This window comes from Cuculus canorus, chromosome Z (assembly GCF_017976375.1).
Source record: "Cuculus canorus isolate bCucCan1 chromosome Z, bCucCan1.pri, whole genome shotgun sequence".
Taxonomy (NCBI): domain Eukaryota; kingdom Metazoa; phylum Chordata; class Aves; order Cuculiformes; family Cuculidae; genus Cuculus; species Cuculus canorus.
This window is the reverse complement of record NC_071441.1, coordinates 6,214,231-6,232,827: the sequence shown is the minus strand read 5'-3', so window position 1 is coordinate 6,232,827 and position 18,597 is coordinate 6,214,231. Positions and strand designations below refer to the sequence as shown.

General features: G+C 37.0%; 1 protein-coding gene across 1 annotated transcript in view; it reads left to right on the top strand.

Moving 5' to 3' along the window:
* The window catches only part of HCN1 (hyperpolarization activated cyclic nucleotide gated potassium channel 1), a 199,736-nt gene that overhangs the window by 13,262 nt on the left and 167,877 nt on the right, over positions 1 to 18,597 (top strand). The window contains exon 2 of the mRNA XM_054055328.1: positions 9,957 to 10,380. Within this exon, the coding sequence (XP_053911303.1) occupies positions 9,957 to 10,380 (424 nt within the window). The remainder of the gene's footprint in view (positions 1 to 9,956; positions 10,381 to 18,597) is intronic.

Sequence of the window (18,597 nt, the reverse complement as noted above, 5' to 3'; positions counted from 1 at the left end):
CTAAATTAATTAAAACAATAATTAACAAATATATTTCAAGCCTGTAATGTGCCATAATTCAATAAATACTTTCAACACACGGTTTTGGATGGATCTTGACCATCTATTTCAGTGTTGCGTATACCTGTGACAAAATGTAATGCAATGTAATATAATATTTAACTACACTGAAGCAATGGATATGACCTGCTGTACTGCTGCTGGCAAAGGTGTACTGGAAGGAGAAAATGCCTTGTTGCTCGTAGAGGCAATCTCTTGAAGTGCTCGATATTGTAGGTTATCTCCTGTTTTGCAGATCAAAAGAACCATTTAGTAAATAAGTATTCGTAGGTTGTTTTGTTGGGTCTTTTTGGAAGGCATTTGATTGTTTGCTTCTTTAAAGAATAACCAAAGCCATTTCATTGAACAAAATAATAATAAAAAAAATCCTTATTTCATTATGTTGAATTAAATCGCAGAGAGGCCGTTCAGCAATCACATTCTGTTACACTGGCCAATGTTCATAAATGTCAGAGGTGGATTTTACATCCCCAGAAACTTGATTTGTATTCCAAATCTCCATCCTCCATTGAGCTGCTCTCAATGCCAGTTCGTGAGGTTTTCCTCAGGCCCTGCTTGTGTGGAGCTTGCTGGAGTGTGAGAGGGTAAATAGCATGAAAAGATGATGAGACGAATAGAGGTAAAACTAACAAGGTCATGGTTACTTAGGCCAGTAGCTAGGACATCTTTGAACATCATGTATTCTCTTTCTGGTTGGCTTTGTTTGCTTTTCTGGGGTCTTCTTTTTGTTTTAAACAAGTGACTATCAGTTCTATCTGATCATTGCTCTGTCAAACTACGCAATTAACTGATACAAATCAGGTGGGCAGCGCAGGCAGAGCGCTATGCTGTAAAACGGATGGTAAGACTGGAGCGTGCACTGTGTAAACTGGGAAATTTTAAGGAATGTTAAAATTACATCGCATCTGCTTGAATACTGTAGAAGGCACATGGGTAGCAGAGAGATCTGGATGCAAGCTGAATAATGAAAAAATGGGAATTTCCGAGTATAGTGGGTGTAAAGAGGAGAAACCCGCAAGAGCTGCATTTTGTTTCTGGTAGGAACAAGTGTTTTCGAGTATGAATTATGAAATTTTGTTTTGAAAGATAATGGTAAAACTGAATATTGAGCTTCCTAGCTAAACATTCTCCTTCCTAAGTGCTCACTATTGCAGAGCTCCTAAAGTGTGTCACCCCGTAAAACAAGAATTATAATAAACAGATCTGAGGAAACATATAAGCAGGCTTATGAAAATGACTTCTTTCATTTCTTAAAATATTTTGTGTTGCACACATTCTATTTTTGATTAATTGATGTTTTAGATAGATAAATTTATACAATTAATTCAGCTAATAAAATTCATTAAATAACATTCGGCAACCATACTAAAACAATTTTCAGCATGTATTTTTGAGCATGTACATGAAAATCTCTTCCGTCCACTCAGGAATAAAAGCCGTTCAACCCAGATGTTGGAAGTGTAATTTCCAGCCTCTCCTCGAGAGAATTTAAACCTGTGCATTTCCTTTGCATAGCACTTCTGGCTTTGATACTTTGAATAATAATATCATCTCTCAGAGTTGTTCTCTTTTGTCAGAGTGAAAAAAGTGAGAACTACTCTCTGGTCTAGTGTTTGCCTTCCCTGGGAAGAATGTTTTGGTTCCTTTCTTTTTCCTTGGCATTTCTAAAAAGTGCCTGAATTAAATTCTAATCCATTGACATCAAAGTATAAGTAAAAAATGAAGAAAATTATGATTTTTATGTCTTTTGAATTTGAATTATTTCATTAGTTTTTCATGTTATTTTCACAAAAATCCACAAGATTTTCATATATGTTTAAAGTACATAAATATTTTAATTTGATTTAATTGCCTTTTGAATCAAACTCTTTACAGCAACATGATATTCATGGAGTACAATAAAACAATTTATTGATTCTTAAAACAATACTTCCACTGATTTTAAAAGGTAGAAATCTCAGTATTTGGTTTTTATATTTGAAGAAAGATAAGCTTTGGAGACAAAGATCAGCCATAAATAGTTGTAAAAGGAAATAATAATTTAACTTGATATATTTCTGCTATCTTGATTAATTTGTTCTTGCATTAGAAACTTGTACATCTGTGTAGATGCACAAAGTGTATAAATATTCAGTCATGTATTATTGTTTTCACTCATGTGTAGGAGTAGAGAGTCTGCCTATATAATCCATCAGCTTGTTTCATACTTATCTGTGGTTCTACATTTTTTTCACATCATCTCTGATTTTTCCCTTCAGGACTTTGAAGATTACCTCTTTTTTTTTTTCTTTTTTCAGTTTGAACATAGTGCCTAGTCTTGCCTTCAATGAACTTTTTCAAGAAATGATATGCCAAATTCTAGTAAACGACAATTCATGTTTGACACTACTTATCCAAATGTATTTTAGCTTTGTAAAGTTTCACACACGAGGCCAGTTTTACCTCTGGTTGTCAGGAGGAAATTGTTAGTAGTGGTATATATGTAAAACACCAAAAATCTCCATGTCTTATGTGAACCAAGTTGATGGTCCTAGTCTTGGGTTTTGTTTTGTTTTGGTTTTTTTTGTCAGAGGTGTTTTCCTCAAAAATCTATTTGTCTCAACTCATTTGGTGGTCACAGGCAAGACTTCTCACCAAACCCCACGACTGAGGTATATTAATACTACTGAGCAATGTCTTCCACATCATCTTCTTCTCTGAAGATAAGTAGAGAAAGTGGACTTTTCTCCATCAGCAGAAACTTTAAAGATTACACTTATAACTAAGAGATTGATTTCATTAAAAAAAAAAATCTATTAGAGAAGAATGTTATATAGTATTGTCTGGCTTTCTTGGTTTTGTGAGGAGGTGTGGGTTAAGTTATCTTCCTTTTCACATGACGCTTTCTTGAGAAGAATTACAGAAGGCTTCTCCCAATTTAAGCCTCTGAATTTTTACTTAGTATGGAGGTATCCTAAATGTCATGTTTCTAAATAGGGCTCTTAAAATTGCTGTCACTACAAAATCCTTAATTAATGCAAGTTTTCCAACGTGAGATGTGAGATGATTTTGCAGCTGAAATGTTTTTAGATTTGTCTCTTCCCAACTTTTTGTCATGTCTGGAAAGTGGTCATTTCTAATTTGAGAATATGAATGCATATTTTACAATGATCCACTACAGAAATTGGCTTCCACTTAAAGGATCAATATGTAACAATTTGAAATTAGTTTAAAGGTTGGTAATATGAAATTGAAATAAATAATTTGGAATCCCTACACAAAATGTTGTCTGATGTTGAGGGGCTATGGTCTAACAGTTTGAACAGTAGGGGTAAATTTGGGGAAGATACATTACTTGTGCTGTGTTGCATGTTGATGCAGAAGCAATCTTGCTCCTCTGAGATATATCTGTTTTGATCAGCATACGGATCAGCACAGACAGATTGAACTTTTTCCAGGAGAAGACTCATCTTTTTCATAGCTGGTAGCTGTCTTCACAGAAGGACTACCCTGCTTTTTCACTGAGGAATGGGGCTGAAGAAAGGAGGAACTCTGTAAAGATGGGGCAGTGCAAAAGCAATATCAGACGTCCACTGACAGGGGTGCAGTGTTCTTGCCCAAGGTTAAGTGGCAGTCAGGCTTTAATTCTTTATATTGCAGTTGAATAAATTCCTCTGGAGAAAAAGCAACCGCAAGGGTCAGATGTATTCAAACACTTGCGATAGGGAATTATTGGATAAAACCAGAGGGACTCATTATTAAATAATATTAGCATATTACATAAATTTCTCTTTTTCCTCTTCTTCCTCCCCTCCCGTATGCAATGTGGGCAACATTACTTATGTACTTATTATTTTTCAGAAATCTGAGACTTAATTTGTTAATGCATGTAAAATACTATCAAACTTTAGACAGAAGCTATTGCGTGTGAACCGAGATAAAAATCTTTTGATGAAATGTCTACTGCTTAAATATTAGTTGAATATACTAAAAATATACGTGTATATTAGTGTCATATTAACTAGTCAATTTAATAGTTACTTTCCATGAACAGTACTGTGATTTTATTTTCCAGTAATCAAACCTTTGAAGAACTTAAACTTTTAACCTAACCAAATGCTGTAACCAAAGCCTTTAGAAAGCAGCAAATTGCTCTTCATTCACTGGACTCTGATGAGGTCCCCCAAAAGCTGCATTTACCTAATAATCTGTGTTGTGCTTAGAATCACAACAGAGCAAAAATTGCAAATATCCACTCCTAAATATGTTTAGTTATCAGATAAAACTCCTGAAATCTCTTTGATATTATCTAAATCTGTAATTGTTAGATATGTTCTATGGCTATTTAAAAACTTCTCATTATTGCTGAATTTTATTAATCTCTCCTTGAATTCCTTTTCCACTACTGTGTAGGAAGTTGCATCAATATTTCAAAAATTATAGCGAGGGACATAAATTGGATCTCTAAGTATACATGGCTAACCTTGAAGTGAAGGTCTTCGGTATCAGTCTGAAACAAAATGAAGATTTCCTGTGGTGTGAAAACGTCATCATTATTTTTCATTTAATTGCTTTTTATTCTAAATCAGAATGAAACCATTATGCTCCAATATTTCCAGGTCCAGCAATGCTCATGATTTGGGTGGGGAAACAGAGATTTCAGAACATCATCCTCAGCCTCATCGTAGACTGATTAGTCTTGGGCAGGTAAAGACTTTCTGCAGCTTCAGCAGGTTATCTAGCTAAGTTACTGAAAGTTCATTAAGCTGGTTATGTTTTAAATTAAAAAAGGATAGCAAATATTAATGACATTTTCACCTGAGAAAGCATCACAGACTTCTACTTAATATTTCTGCCCTTTAGCCTCAGCACCTGAAGTGTAGAACATGCTCTACTCTAGAGCATGTTTTACGATACGATGGGGTGAGCCCCGAAAGGAACTGTTTCAGACTTGCAAGATTCCTTATTTGCATTTACTTAACATAAGCCAAAAGCTGTCAAAGCAGAAATAAAGAGCATAGATAAACAACTTCAGGACAGTAGTTTCTTTTAAAAGGAAAACAAAAACCCAAACTCAACCTCTTGTCTTCCTAAAGCTGTGCAGTATTAATTACACTCAGATGAGAAAAGTTTTAGTCATACAGAAGGACCACAGAGCTGCAGAATTAACCTGTTCACCAGCAGAAAAGTGGCCAATGTAAAGGAGTGACCACTACTCTTTTTAAGGCATTTGTGTTAATGTCATCACACAGATAGGTAGTTAATTCTGCATTTGGAAATTTAAAAAAAAAATAATCATGAAAGCACTGCAATGGATCTGCAACATTTAAACAGAATTTGTTTCATGGATGATATTAAATGCACTATTTCTTGTTAGCATAGAAGAAGCATGTTTTCTTTTGGGTGTGTGAAAGAGAGACAGATGGGCAGAATGAAAATGGGTATCTGGGTAGAAGAGGATATCCTCACTTGCAGATTGTGAAAAAAATGGTGATGATTTTTTAGTAAGTTTTCAAGCACAGACACGTGGGAAATCATGAAAAGAATTTGGATCCCCTGAAGAAACCGTTCCCTTCTTCATCCTCCTGTCCTTTCCAACAAATCCTGGTAGCTATCTGCAAGTTGCAGATGTCATACTAATAGTGTAGTTGACAGCAAGAGAAAGATGGCGTGTCCTATGACAATCGAATTATGACTTAGATAATCCCAAGTTTTGTGTTTGTTAAAGCGCATTGTAATAAAGTTTTAAATTACTGTTATTTACTAAGATTGTTTTGTTCGATGTAGGACATTGATTTCTCTGCTAGGTGAGCAATGATCCATGAAAGCAGAAGCAATAGAGCTGTGTTTGAAGGTGAGATAAAAGAGTCTGTGTTTGTGTCGTTAGGCATCTGCTAGTCAATCAAAATATTTAACTGAAGAGGAGGCAAGTTTTCCATGGAAAGCTTGTGAAATTATTTAGTTCTTGATTCTCTGAGTGTGTAGAGTCAAATCATCTCAGGGGTACCAGGTTTAGTTTGAAAGATATTTTGCAAGTAATTTGAACGAATACTTCTTTCAAAGACTTTATAATGTGGCTGATGACTATTTGTGACTGAATTTCGTGAAGTTTTACGTAGTTGTTTTGCTGTCTTTGGTAAATAATCAGACTTTTCTGATCTTTCTGGAAACTCGGGAATCTTAATTTTAAGCAAAGCCGTGACTGCTCTGTAGCCTCAGGTCAGAGCAAGCGTTGCTTCAGAGATGCTGTTCGCTCTGTTGTGTGGTTTGACAAGTTCTGGTGGCTCAGTCTGGGTGTGCTGTAAGAATAATCATATATCAAACTATGGTGACTGAAGGACATTGAGACTGCCGTGTCAATGGGTGGCAATCTGGGAATAACAAAGAAAGCAAATCTGATTGGCTTCTAATGCAATGTTATATACAGCAAATTACATGGCAAATTAAGTACTGTAGATCTGAAATTTTCTTCTTTACTACTCGATTTTCTTTGGGTTGGATATAAAAAGTAGAAAATAATATGCTAGTTAGAATTCATAGTCTTGCATTATTAAGCTTAGCACAAACATTGATTAATGAATACTAAGTAGTTCTTTATCACTGTTTAGGTAGGTGCTCATCTTGAACAGACTTTTTATCCTATCCAGGATAGCCTGTAGCAATAAATAAACAACCAAGCTTCACCACCATGCTCCAGAGCTGCAAAAAACACTGTGTTATTACCATAAGTTTTGAAAGGATCGTACATAAATTATGAGTGAAAAGATGACTGAAAGAGGGCTATGAATCCAACTAGTGTTATATGAGAATAGCATAGTAATAATTAGATTTTTTTTAAAAAAAAACTTTATAAAATAATTATTTAAAATTTAGGAAAAAAATATGCCTTCAAATTGGGCGTTTGTGTATTTTTTTTTAATACTTGAAGACTCTTTTCACCTACTGTTATTAAATCCCTGTGTCATCTAGAAGCATTTAAAAAGTTTCAGGAATAGCTCAGTCCGGTGTTGTGCTGACCTCTGTACCTTCATTTAACGGCAACTAGTAGTAGTTGTGCTGAGTTATCTCCAGAGGAGCAGTAAGCTCTATAGCTGGTTTGTGGGCTCTTTTTGTTTTTTTCCTCATTCTTGGAAATGTTGTGTCATAGGCCTCTCTCTTCCTTGCTTTTTTTTTCCCCAACATTTTATAATATATAAATCTGGAACTGTGAGATTGTAAATTTTAAATTTATAACCATCCTCACTGAGAGGGGTGAGAGTGGAGTAGCAAAGATAAATAAATAATGATAAAAATAGTTTGAAACAAACTGCTACCTCTGTTGTCTCAATAGCAGCTCCTTGCGCTGTCTTGTGAAGCTTTTCAGCTTGGTCACATGAATAGTAGGATGTTCTGAACTGGTAGGCAAAGAACGCATTGTATTTCTTTTTCTGCACAGGTCATGGAAGGGCAATTCAGGGAGTTGCATCTAGTTTTTCTCACCTGAAAGAAAAATATCATATAACATCGCCAACAAAATGGCATTTGGAAACTTTTTCTAAAAGAAAATATCTGCTTCATTTCTAGATGAAAAATAAGAAATAATATAATGGGTTTTTTTAATGAACTCATCAGTTTATACTATATTGTGGGCTAAAATAAGAATAGAAAACTAGTGTGATCTGATAGTCCATACCGTTCAATCTTATTTTATTACTGATAACGTAACTACTGCTTTTTCTGATATTCAACATCAGGAGCTCCAGTGTGTTTTGCATAATCACAAATGATCCATAACGATCCTTTAAACCACAGATTACGGTAGGATAAAAACACCTGGTTCTGTATTCTGCTGGCTGGGTGGCTTGGTTGTTGTGCAGCTTTAGCCTTCATTACATAACTGCTCCCTGTGCTGGTGAAACGGAAAGGTCAACCTGAAATCAAGCAATGCATTGCTTAGGAGTTAGCCTCATGTACAAGTACGCCTCTTGCAATCATTCCCTAGTTGTTTTCCAGTCACTTTCAGGATTTCTTGGAGACAGTTATTCTCCGAGAAAATTTTTTGTGAAATATTTTGGTCAATAGTGTTGTAAAAGTGTTTGTGGTAATTGTACCTGTAGCAGTGATATATGTATTCAGTGGTGCCTTCTGTACAGTAATTCTAGATTACTGAAAAGGAATCTAGCACGGCAAAAAGCCTATTACATAAATTTAAAAAGATAAGAGAAAGTGATTTTTTTTTTTGCCAGATACAATACAGATTCGGTGAATACCGTCACATGCTAAGCAAACATACATACAGCCTGGATAAAACTGAATATTTATAGCACTTAGTAGTCATGTTAATTGTAAGACTGAAAATGTGCAAGACATAAATCACCTTGCGGTACACAGGGAATTACTTGCAAAGTCTATTTAATGGAATTTCTGACTACCAGTTAAAGGTACTTCGCCATCTACTCTCTCAATAGTCAAGCCTAATCTCTGTAGGTTTATCTTGGAATAAAGGATTTTAAAACTAGGAATTATCATGCCACTATGAATCCTATGCTACTCTTCCTTCATTGTGTTTTATATTACAGTTAATTATTTATATTCTCAGATCAGCAATTTGTAAACTCAGAAGTATTAATAAACATCAAACAAAGCAAATTTATAATCCTGGATCATTTGGTGAATACAAGAAGCAATCTCAGAAATCTAATGTAATTCCTATGGTCTGTGCAAGTCTGACAAAAGCTAAACTCATGGTCTGAAATATTTTGTGGGCAATTAAACTACTATTATTGTTGATTGCCATGAACCTTTACCAAGATGAGGTTGTTTGTTGCACGTTATTAGGCTGGTGCTAGTACGACAGAAGTGGCCTGGAAGGCAGTAGTAGAGTGGTGTGCTGGTGGCATGTCCAACACATCTCCACCATGTGGGGCCCTAATGTGGTGGAGACCTGGAGCAAGGAGATATTTGTGTAGCCATCGCTACCTCTCGTCTTCCAGAGAGTGTAATGAGTCCATGGGGAACTGTTACTGACTGCTTTCTGTGACTCTCCAAATCAAGCTGAGTTGGGCAGATCATGTTCTCAAGCAGAACAAGAGGTCGTATGTGGGGTTCAGGCTTTCTCAAGTTTAGTTTCAGTTGTTTTACTGAACAAGAATAACTTTCTTTGACATTTTAACATTTAGAAGTTATCATAATTTTCTTAAAATCTGTTGGGTATATACTACCTTCCCCTGGAAATCTTCCATCAAGGTAGATGTATATTCTATGAAATGGGTGTGTTTACTCACCATTTCTCAATAGTTATGAAAATGCAAGGAAGTCCTATTCAGGTTGTAAAAGTGGATGAAGGTTTTGATGCTACCTCATTTTTGTTTTGTGTTTTTTTTGTTTTGGTTTTTTTTTTGTTTTGGTTTGTTTTTTTTGCGTCAGTGCTTTATTTCTCTCCCTGTAATTTTATTCCAGCACTGTAATGGTACGAGTACATTTACAAAGAAGTACTTACGTTTAATATGTTACGTGTTAGATATTTGGGTTTCCATTAAAATAGAAAATACTTACAAAAATACTTCATTGCTAAAGCACCTCTAATTGGCACCAGACGTCAATTTTAACTATAGAAACCTACTAATAGGGTTTGACAGGAGATTGGATAGGTCTGCTGAGTGCCACACATGCATGCCTTTTAGATATGCCACGGAGTTGTAAGCCATATAACTATCCTTAATGAATGTTCTTGAGAAGGAAGGCGCATAATAAAATCTCTTAACTACTTTGTCCCTCTATTGAGTGGGAATATACTGAATGACTTAAAACGAGAATTTTCTTGACATTAACAAAATCTTTAAGCATCCTGAGGTGAAGTTGGTGGCATGACAGAGGTATCTTTTCTAATCGTGTTCTACCATGTCACATCAACCATTCTCTCTCTTCTTGTTTTTCAGGTTTTACTGGGACTTAATCATGCTCATAATGATGGTTGGAAACCTTGTCATTATACCTGTTGGAATCACATTCTTCACAGAACAGACAACAACGCCATGGATTATTTTCAATGTGGCATCAGACACTGTTTTTCTATTGGACTTGATCATGAATTTTAGAACTGGAACTGTAAATGAAGACAGCTCTGAAATAATACTGGACCCTAAAATCATTAAGATGAATTACTTGAAAAGCTGGTTTGTGGTTGACTTCATATCATCAATACCAGTGGATTATATCTTTCTCATTGTGGAAAAAGGAATGGATTCAGAGGTTTACAAGACAGCAAGAGCACTTCGTATTGTGAGATTTACAAAAATCCTCAGCCTGTTACGATTGTTACGCCTTTCAAGACTGATTAGATACATACATCAGTGGGAAGAGGTAAGATTTATACAGTTATAACAGCATTTGCTAAAATCTTATTCCTACAAAACAACCCAACCCAAAACAAAACAAAAACCCAAAACAACAAAAAACCCTTAGTCATACCTCCCAAAAGAGCTACACAAGAACCAGAATGGAATAAAGCAGTTTTACTCACCAATTAGTGTAATTACATACAGGTGTTAGCAGAAAAGCCTTTTTCTGGGGAAAAAAAAAAGAAAACAGAGTAACCGTTTTCTGCTAGCAACAGCAACCAAAAATATGTTTGGGACCATCAGCACAAAAAGCATGGATGGGCTCCTATAGAGAATTTGGAAATTGTAGCAACCATCTAAATATAGATTTCAGTTTAGTGACTAACACTTAAACTTATTAAGTTAATAGTTTCATAATCACAGAGAACTTAAAATACATGTTCATTTTTTTGTATTTCAGGAGAAATTAACACCATTTATAATTGAGTCATTTCCTAGAATGCTCAGTTTGAGGGCTGTATGTGGGCAAAATACACCAAATACTGATGTTCTTTGAAAAAAAATGGGTAGTTTAGATTTTGATTCATTGCCTTCTAAACTGTGAACTTCACTATTTCTAGACGTGACCTTATGCTGCCTGCCAGTTTGCCATGCTAACATTTCCAGGAAATCATAGCATTCCCTAATTTGGCATGCTTATAGCTAGGAAGCGTTTAATGTGTTGGCACATACTACCATGATTCAGTCATTTTACTTCACCTGTCCCCGTTTCCGTAATTCTAAATATCATAGTTTAAAAGGAAGTGCTAAGAGCACGGGAAAAATAACTGCTTTTGTCTAAACCTTTCTTGCAGCAAGTGTAATGAGAATTATCTTGTAAAGCATTTTCATGGAAGCATTATTGAAATAGATTTGCATAAATTTATTTACTTACTCTGGTAGATATCTATTTAATTAAATCAATGAAGGATGATTTGATACCATTTCTGTGCTTTTTCTACTGCTTATATTCAGTATTATATTTACTTTCTAGTTTAACAGAATGTGAAGCCATCTCACTTATAAAGTCAGATTATATTTAAAGATGATACTAAGTATCAAACATCGAATTAGTTTATAGTTGTTTCTGAAAAAGCTCCACTGAAATAGGTAAATATTTTTATTACTGTATTTTATAAATTCTACTTCTTTTTGCCTGTTCCTAATGCAGTATAACTGGTTTTTTTGGCACAGAAGGATAGCACTGCAGTTTTATACTCAATTTAACTAAGGCAAATGATTAAGCATATTTTGCAGCTTTACCGTAAAGCTGTGCTTTTGTCTTCTCTGTGCTTTACAGAGAGACAACCTTCGGAAATACATTCAATGACATTATTTTCTGGCAGCTTGAGTTGATAGCTTGTGACTATAAAGCCCTGGTAAACAGAGAAATGAATACTTCTGGGTTTTTTTTTCCCTTCCATCTGTTGTTAAAGATAAATCAGGTACCCTAAAATCAAAGATAGTTGAACTGGCCATGAAGTGGGACTAGAAGTGACCAAAAGATGTGATACAAACCAGCAGTAGCTGCTGTTCGGTCCATTTAATCTTTAGCTTATGGCTGCTTGATTGCAACTTCAGCTTTGATTCTACTAGTAACACTTATGAAATATTTCTTGTATGATAATATATGTGACAAACATTGAAAAATAACTGGGGTCCTTCTTTTTGAGTTTGATCTCAGGACAGTGAGATCTCAAGTTTTTGGGTTTTTTATTTTTTTGAATTTGAAATAGTGCAGCAAGAAGATTGTTGGCTGCTTTATAATAACAATTTCTGATGACTGTGTGAGCATGTGGGAACAGCCATAAATTAGACTGAATCAGGTTCTGGTAAATCCCAAAATGAAATGTGTACAAGAAATAAATACATATATTTTTTAGGAGTTCACAGATATCAGAAATAGAAGTGGTTATGGGTTTTCATATTGCCTTTGTTTTTACAGGAGTCAGTTATTACTTTGGATGTAGCTTGTGAATCCCTTCTGCATGGTCATCCATTACCACTTTGGATAAATTGTGTGTTATAGCACTGTAATGTTTTAAAACAAAAAAAAATGGGTAGGGATGAACTTTGCTGAATTTGGAAACAATAGTTGGATGATCCCATAGGGGTTGTCAGTGAGACCTTTGCTGCTAATGTTAATCTTTTCTATATTCTGTGCGTTAGCACATGAACAACTGGAAGCAACTGTTAAATAATTTTTATGAGATAGAACTGGAAGCTATTTGTTTGTCGTTAAAAGGATTTTATAGTTTTTGCATACGAGCTGACAGGTTAGTTTAAAATGTGGTGCAGACAAATCTGAAATACTATGTATTTGGATCCAGAATAATGAGCGTTATGTCAAAAATATTGAGAGAAGCCAGCAAACTCATGGTTCGGAACCTGCCAAGAGGATACTTCATGGAGAACTGATTGATGCACAAACCAGGTTGTATACTAAGGCTATTATCCCACTGAGGCACTGATACATCCTCCACCAGTAAAGAAAAGTTGAAATTGCTTGAGCGTTTTCTTTTCAGTATCACATACTTGGACTTCAGTTGGTCAGAATCCTGAACTTTAAGATGAGTGAGAAAAATTTAAAAGATTCTTTAAAAGATAGTAGTAAAACGCAGTTCTTTTTCTTTATTTATTTCCACATGATTTAAGTAAATTAAATCAAGATCAAGCTCCTAACAGCCAAATAGAATAATACTGAGATAAATAATGTATGTGTTGCAGAAGCTTTCTCCTTAACTGTTTCAAGGGAACAGAGCTATAGCCTGTGGTGCAATATATATGAAATCTGATTGATACATTTATATCAGTGTGATGTTAATAGCTTATCCAAATGAATGACTCAGTGGAAATGGGAAGAAACACTTCAACAGAGGGACAGAAGATGTGCTGGCGGGAATTAATTTACTGAATTTGGAAATTCACATGTGCTAAAACTGCTTTTTAGTTACAGTATCTGTTATTCCGCTCCTTTGCCACTCAGATTTTGTCAAATAGGTCATATACTTACTTAAAAAAAGTATATACCAAAACATGGAAGAAAAAAAAAAAATTAAATCACACCTTGCAGAAATTATACTTCTCCAGTAATTTCTGAGAGTGGGTTTGTTTTGGATTTTCTTTTTAGCATAAATTCCTAAAAATACCGAACAGGATGCACTAGACCAAATTCATATTTACTTTAATGTATTTTATCATAGAATCACTACATTGGAAAGGACCCACTGGGTCATCCAGTCCAACCCTTCATAACACACCCTAAACCATGTCCCTCAGCACCTTATCCACACGTCCCTTAAACACCTCCAGGGAAGGTGACTCCACCCCTCCCTGGCTGCCTGTTCCAGTGACCAATGGCCCTTTCCATGAAAATTTTTTTCCTGATGTCCAGCCTGACCCTCCCCTGGCGGAGCTTGAGGCCATTCCCCTTGTCCTGTCCCCTGTCACTTGGGAGAAGAGCGCAGCTCCCTCCTCTCCACAACCTCCTTTCAGGTAGTTGTAGAGAGCAATAAGGTCTCCCCTCAGCCTCCTCTTCTCCAGGCTAAACAACCCCAGCTCTCTCAGCCGCTCCTTGTCAGACGTTCTCCAGCCCCTCACCAGCTTCGTTGCTCTTCTCTGGACACACTCCAGAGCCTCAACATCCTTCTTGTGGTGAGGGGCCCAGAACTGAACACAGTACTCAAGGTGCGGTCTCACCAGTGCCGAGTACAGGGGCAGAATAACCTCCCTGGACCTGTTGGACACACCGTTTCTGATCCAAGCCAAGATGCCATTGGCCTTCTTGGCCACCTGGGCACACTGCTGGCTTGTGTTCAATCGCTGCCAATCATTACCCTCAGGTCCTTCTCCTCTGTACAGCTCTCCAGCCTCTCTTCCCCCAGTCTGTAGCGCTGCATAGGGTTGTTGTGTCCCAAGTGCAGGACCCGGCATTTGGCCTTGTTAAACCTCATGCCATTGGTCTCAGCCCATCGGTCCAGCCTGTTCAGATCCCTTTGCAGGTCCTCCCTACGCTCCAGCAGATCCACGCTTATGAGACTATCTAAGCTCCTGACCCCTGAACATTTTATCATAGAATCATAGAATAGTTTGGATTGGAAAGGACCTTAAATATCATCTAGTTCCAACCCCCTGCCATGGGCAGGGACATCCCACTGGATCAGGTTGCCCAAGGCCCATCCAACCTGGCCTTGGACACCTCCAGAGATGGGGCAGCTACAGCTTCCCTGGGCAACCTGTGCCAGTGCCTCACCACTCTCATGGTGAAGAAATTCTTCCTATGTCTAGTCTAAATCTGCCCCTCTCTAATTTAAAGCCGTTCCCCCTCATCCTATCACCACAAGCCTTTGTGAACAGTCCCTCCCCAGATTTCTTGTACCCTCTTCAGGTACTGAAAGGTCGCTGTAAGATTGCCTCTGAGCCTTCTCTTCTCCAGGCTGCGCAAGCCCAACTCTCTCAGCCTGTCCTGGTAGGGAAGGTACTCCAGCCCTCAGATCATCTTTGTGGCCTCCTCTAGACCCGTTCCAACAGCTCCATGTCCTTCTTACGTTGAGGATTCCAGAACTGGACACAATACTCTAGATGAGGTCTCACAAGAGAGGAATAGAGGGGCAGAATCCCCTCCCTCGCCCTGCTGGCCACACTTCTATTGATGCAGCCCAAGACATAGTTGGCCTTCTGGGCTGCAAGCACACATTGCCGGCTCATGTTGAGCTTCTCATCGACCAGCACCCCCAAGTCCTTCTCTACAGGGCAGCTCTCAAGCACATCATCCCCCATCATGTACTGAAAGTGAGGATTGCCCCGACCCAGATGCAGGACCTTACACTTGGCATTGTTGAACCTCATGAGGTTCTCACAGCCCCACTTCTTGAGCCTGTCCAGGTCCCTCTGCATGACATTCCATCCTTCTGCTGTGGCAACTACACCACTCATCTTGGTGTCATCCGCAAACTTGCTGAGGGTGCACTCAATCTCGCTGTCAATATCATTGATAAAGATATTAAACAGCACAGGTCCCAGTACGGTCCCCTGAGGGACACCACTTGTCACAGGTTCCGTCTGGACTTTGAGCCATTGACCACTATTCTCTGAATATGACCATCCAAACAGGTTTTTATCCACCTTACCATCCACCCATCAAATCTATATCTCTCCAATTTAAAGAGAAGGATGTTGCGGGGGACTGTGTCAAAGGCTTTACAGAAGTCTAGATAGATCGCACCCGTTGGTTTACCTGTGTCCACTCCTGCAGTTACCCCATCATAGAAAGCCACTAAGTTGGTCATACAGGTTGATTATGTAGGTTTGCGTGCAACTGCTAAGTTATTCTTGGTTAAAAATGTTCATACATATCCAAACAATTAAAAAAAAGTTGAACAATTATGAATAAATACATTGTTACACATCAAATGATGTGCCACTTTGCTTTACATTTGTCTATGATACACATTTACTGATTCTTTCAAATAATGTTTGATGGAAGCTCCTTAAATATCATGTTTTAATAGCTTTGCTTACAGCTGTTCTAAGCACAGGACAAGACTAAGTAGATATATAAGTAAATATGAGCAGTGTTTCTAAAGCTGTAACCAGAGCCTTTCTCATTCTGAGATGCTTGATTATGCAGAATTAGAATCAGTTTTCTAGTGACTGAATTCTTACTGCATAATTTGGAATAAAGGTTGTATTTTGCCAAATATCATCTAGTATAATATGTGATAATTGTAAACTGCAGCCATGTCTTACTATGGCTTGACTTATACTGAAATCTATTTTGAATTCACCAGGCCTTTCAAGGTTCATGAACTTACCTAAATGTTGATATTCATTATAGCTGTTGCTAAAGCTCCGACGTTTAATGAAACAAATTTCTGAGCGTATGACACAAGTTTGTCTTATTCTACGTTTTACTATTTTACTTCTAATAATCACAGCAATGCTGGTCCGGAAAAGCATATCAATTTAAGCTTGATTGAACGATAAATCTTAAAGTGCTTAAAAATCAAGTAAAATGTGTAAGAGCTTTGCCAAATTAAGCCCTGCATTGACAATTTCATCTGTTGCTTCCATGCTACCAACCCTAATTATTATAGATTACCACTAGTTGTCCTTTCCTTGTTGTTACACTGGTTGCTAACAGTACAAAAAGTCATTAAGTGTATGTGGTGTTGAGGTATTATTGTTGCTTAAATAAAAATATTGAAAAGAACACTTGTGTTATCCAGACAACAGATGATGACTTTTAGTTCAGTAACCTGCTGTTTCTGTGATAATTATACAGATGACTTTTGTTCCTTATAGAAAATAAGAGTATTTCTTCTTTCCCCTACAGCAAGGTAAGAATTCAATCATTTGTGGCTCTTCCTTTGATCACTGAGTGGGTAATTGTATGGGAAGGCAGAGTGAATGAGTTCAATGGGTACTTGCTAATGTTGAATGAAAACACATTATCTTTACTGATTGGATTATTAAGTTTATTCTCTCTTAAAAGACACATGTTTTCCTTTCAATTATGATGTCATAGAGTTTGACTTTTTCTAATTTATGGTCTTATGGCAATGGGAGGTGACATAATATTTTTTTTATTTCTTTACATTTAGTTCTAATTCCTGTCCTCCAAGGCGATAGTTTAAAATACATTTCCTAGGCTCTATAATGTATCAATTAGTGAAGTACTGCAAATAACCTTACCAGAACAGGTTGAAAGACAATTTTAAAGTAAATTAGCTTGAAGCAGGACACACTTTTTTTGTTGTCTAATACAGATGCATCAATCATTTACAAGTTGCCTAGCTGACTGGGAGTGAGGGGAGCAAATTTGTTAAATAACTCTGGGGGAAAGAAGACGTAGTGAAGCCTTGCTTCTCTTACTGGCAGAAAGCCTGAGTTCTGCGACAAAGCCTTTCTGTTGACGTCTTCTGCCTTCGTGCCATTAGGAAGATGGAAGTAAGAGAAATCCCAATTTCCTGCCAATTTCTACAGGAGGGAAAGAGAAAAGCAATTTTTGCATTCTCTTGGAAAGTCGTGCTTGGAAAATGCCTTTTATATATAAACTAGTGAACTTGTCTCCTCTCATGTAACGTCTATGGCTTGTGTCAAGTTGTATGGATTGATGAGAAATATAAAAAACCCAAGCTGTTTGGCACTTTTGGGTTTTGAGTTTTTTTTTTTTTTCCTAACAAGTGTTCCCTAGCAGGACTAAGAAAATACACAAACTCACTATTCGCATTGTCGCTAAGTATGCAGATCCTTGTTTGTGTATGTACGTCTTGCACAGCTGACTTCCATTTAGTGCCGGGCTGTATCTCAGGAACACACAGGTTTTGCTTGGGGCTTCCTCCTTGTTTTGCAGTCTTCTGTACCGGATGAAGCTGTTGTCATGCGTGCTTGACGTGTGCTGGCCTGCAGAACCTCTTGCATAATCTAGAGGGAAAAACCCACATGCTATTTGCTTACAGTTTGCATTACAAAATCTAAGAGTGAGCCTTGCTTAACATAGCTATAGTGGAAGATGAGCTCTCTAGCTTCATCAGAGTAGAGGGTTATTCAGCCCAGTTCCCCAGAGGGAACACATTCCATTTGTGCCTGGGAGTTGCACTGGCTGTTAGTTCATTACTAGGCAGGGCTTCCCGTGTTGGTAGTCCTTCCTAATTCAGTTGTGATGTTGGATAACGGATAGCCTGTCTCTATTTTTGAGGGCAAGGTATTCATTCCATCAGCAGACTCTGATCCTATAGAGCCAGAACCTTTACTATTAGCCCTTGTCTTTCTCCACTTAAACATAGAGAGTGTAAAGGCAATTTCTTTTATGCTGTTGAACACTGTTCATACTATGTCTTGATAGTGTACATCTAGTTTACTAAATATAATTTGCTTACATAGGTAGAACTGAACTGATAAAAAGATACATAAAAATAACTAAATTCCAAAATAAAGCACTGTATAATATGAATAATTATATTATTGAAATTGAATTGAAACATTTTCATAAGAGGAAAACTCAATCTTATAATATATAGCTATGCAAGCCTTAGTGCTGTTTAATAATACTTTTTTTTGTCTGTCATGTAACTTACAAGCCTATTGTTTGTGTTTTGCTAAATAGAGCACCCAAAACAGTCTTTACTAAGCTGGTCGTGTTCTAAATGGGAAAGCATAATGGATCTCATTTCATGTAAACCTTTTTGCTTACATGGAA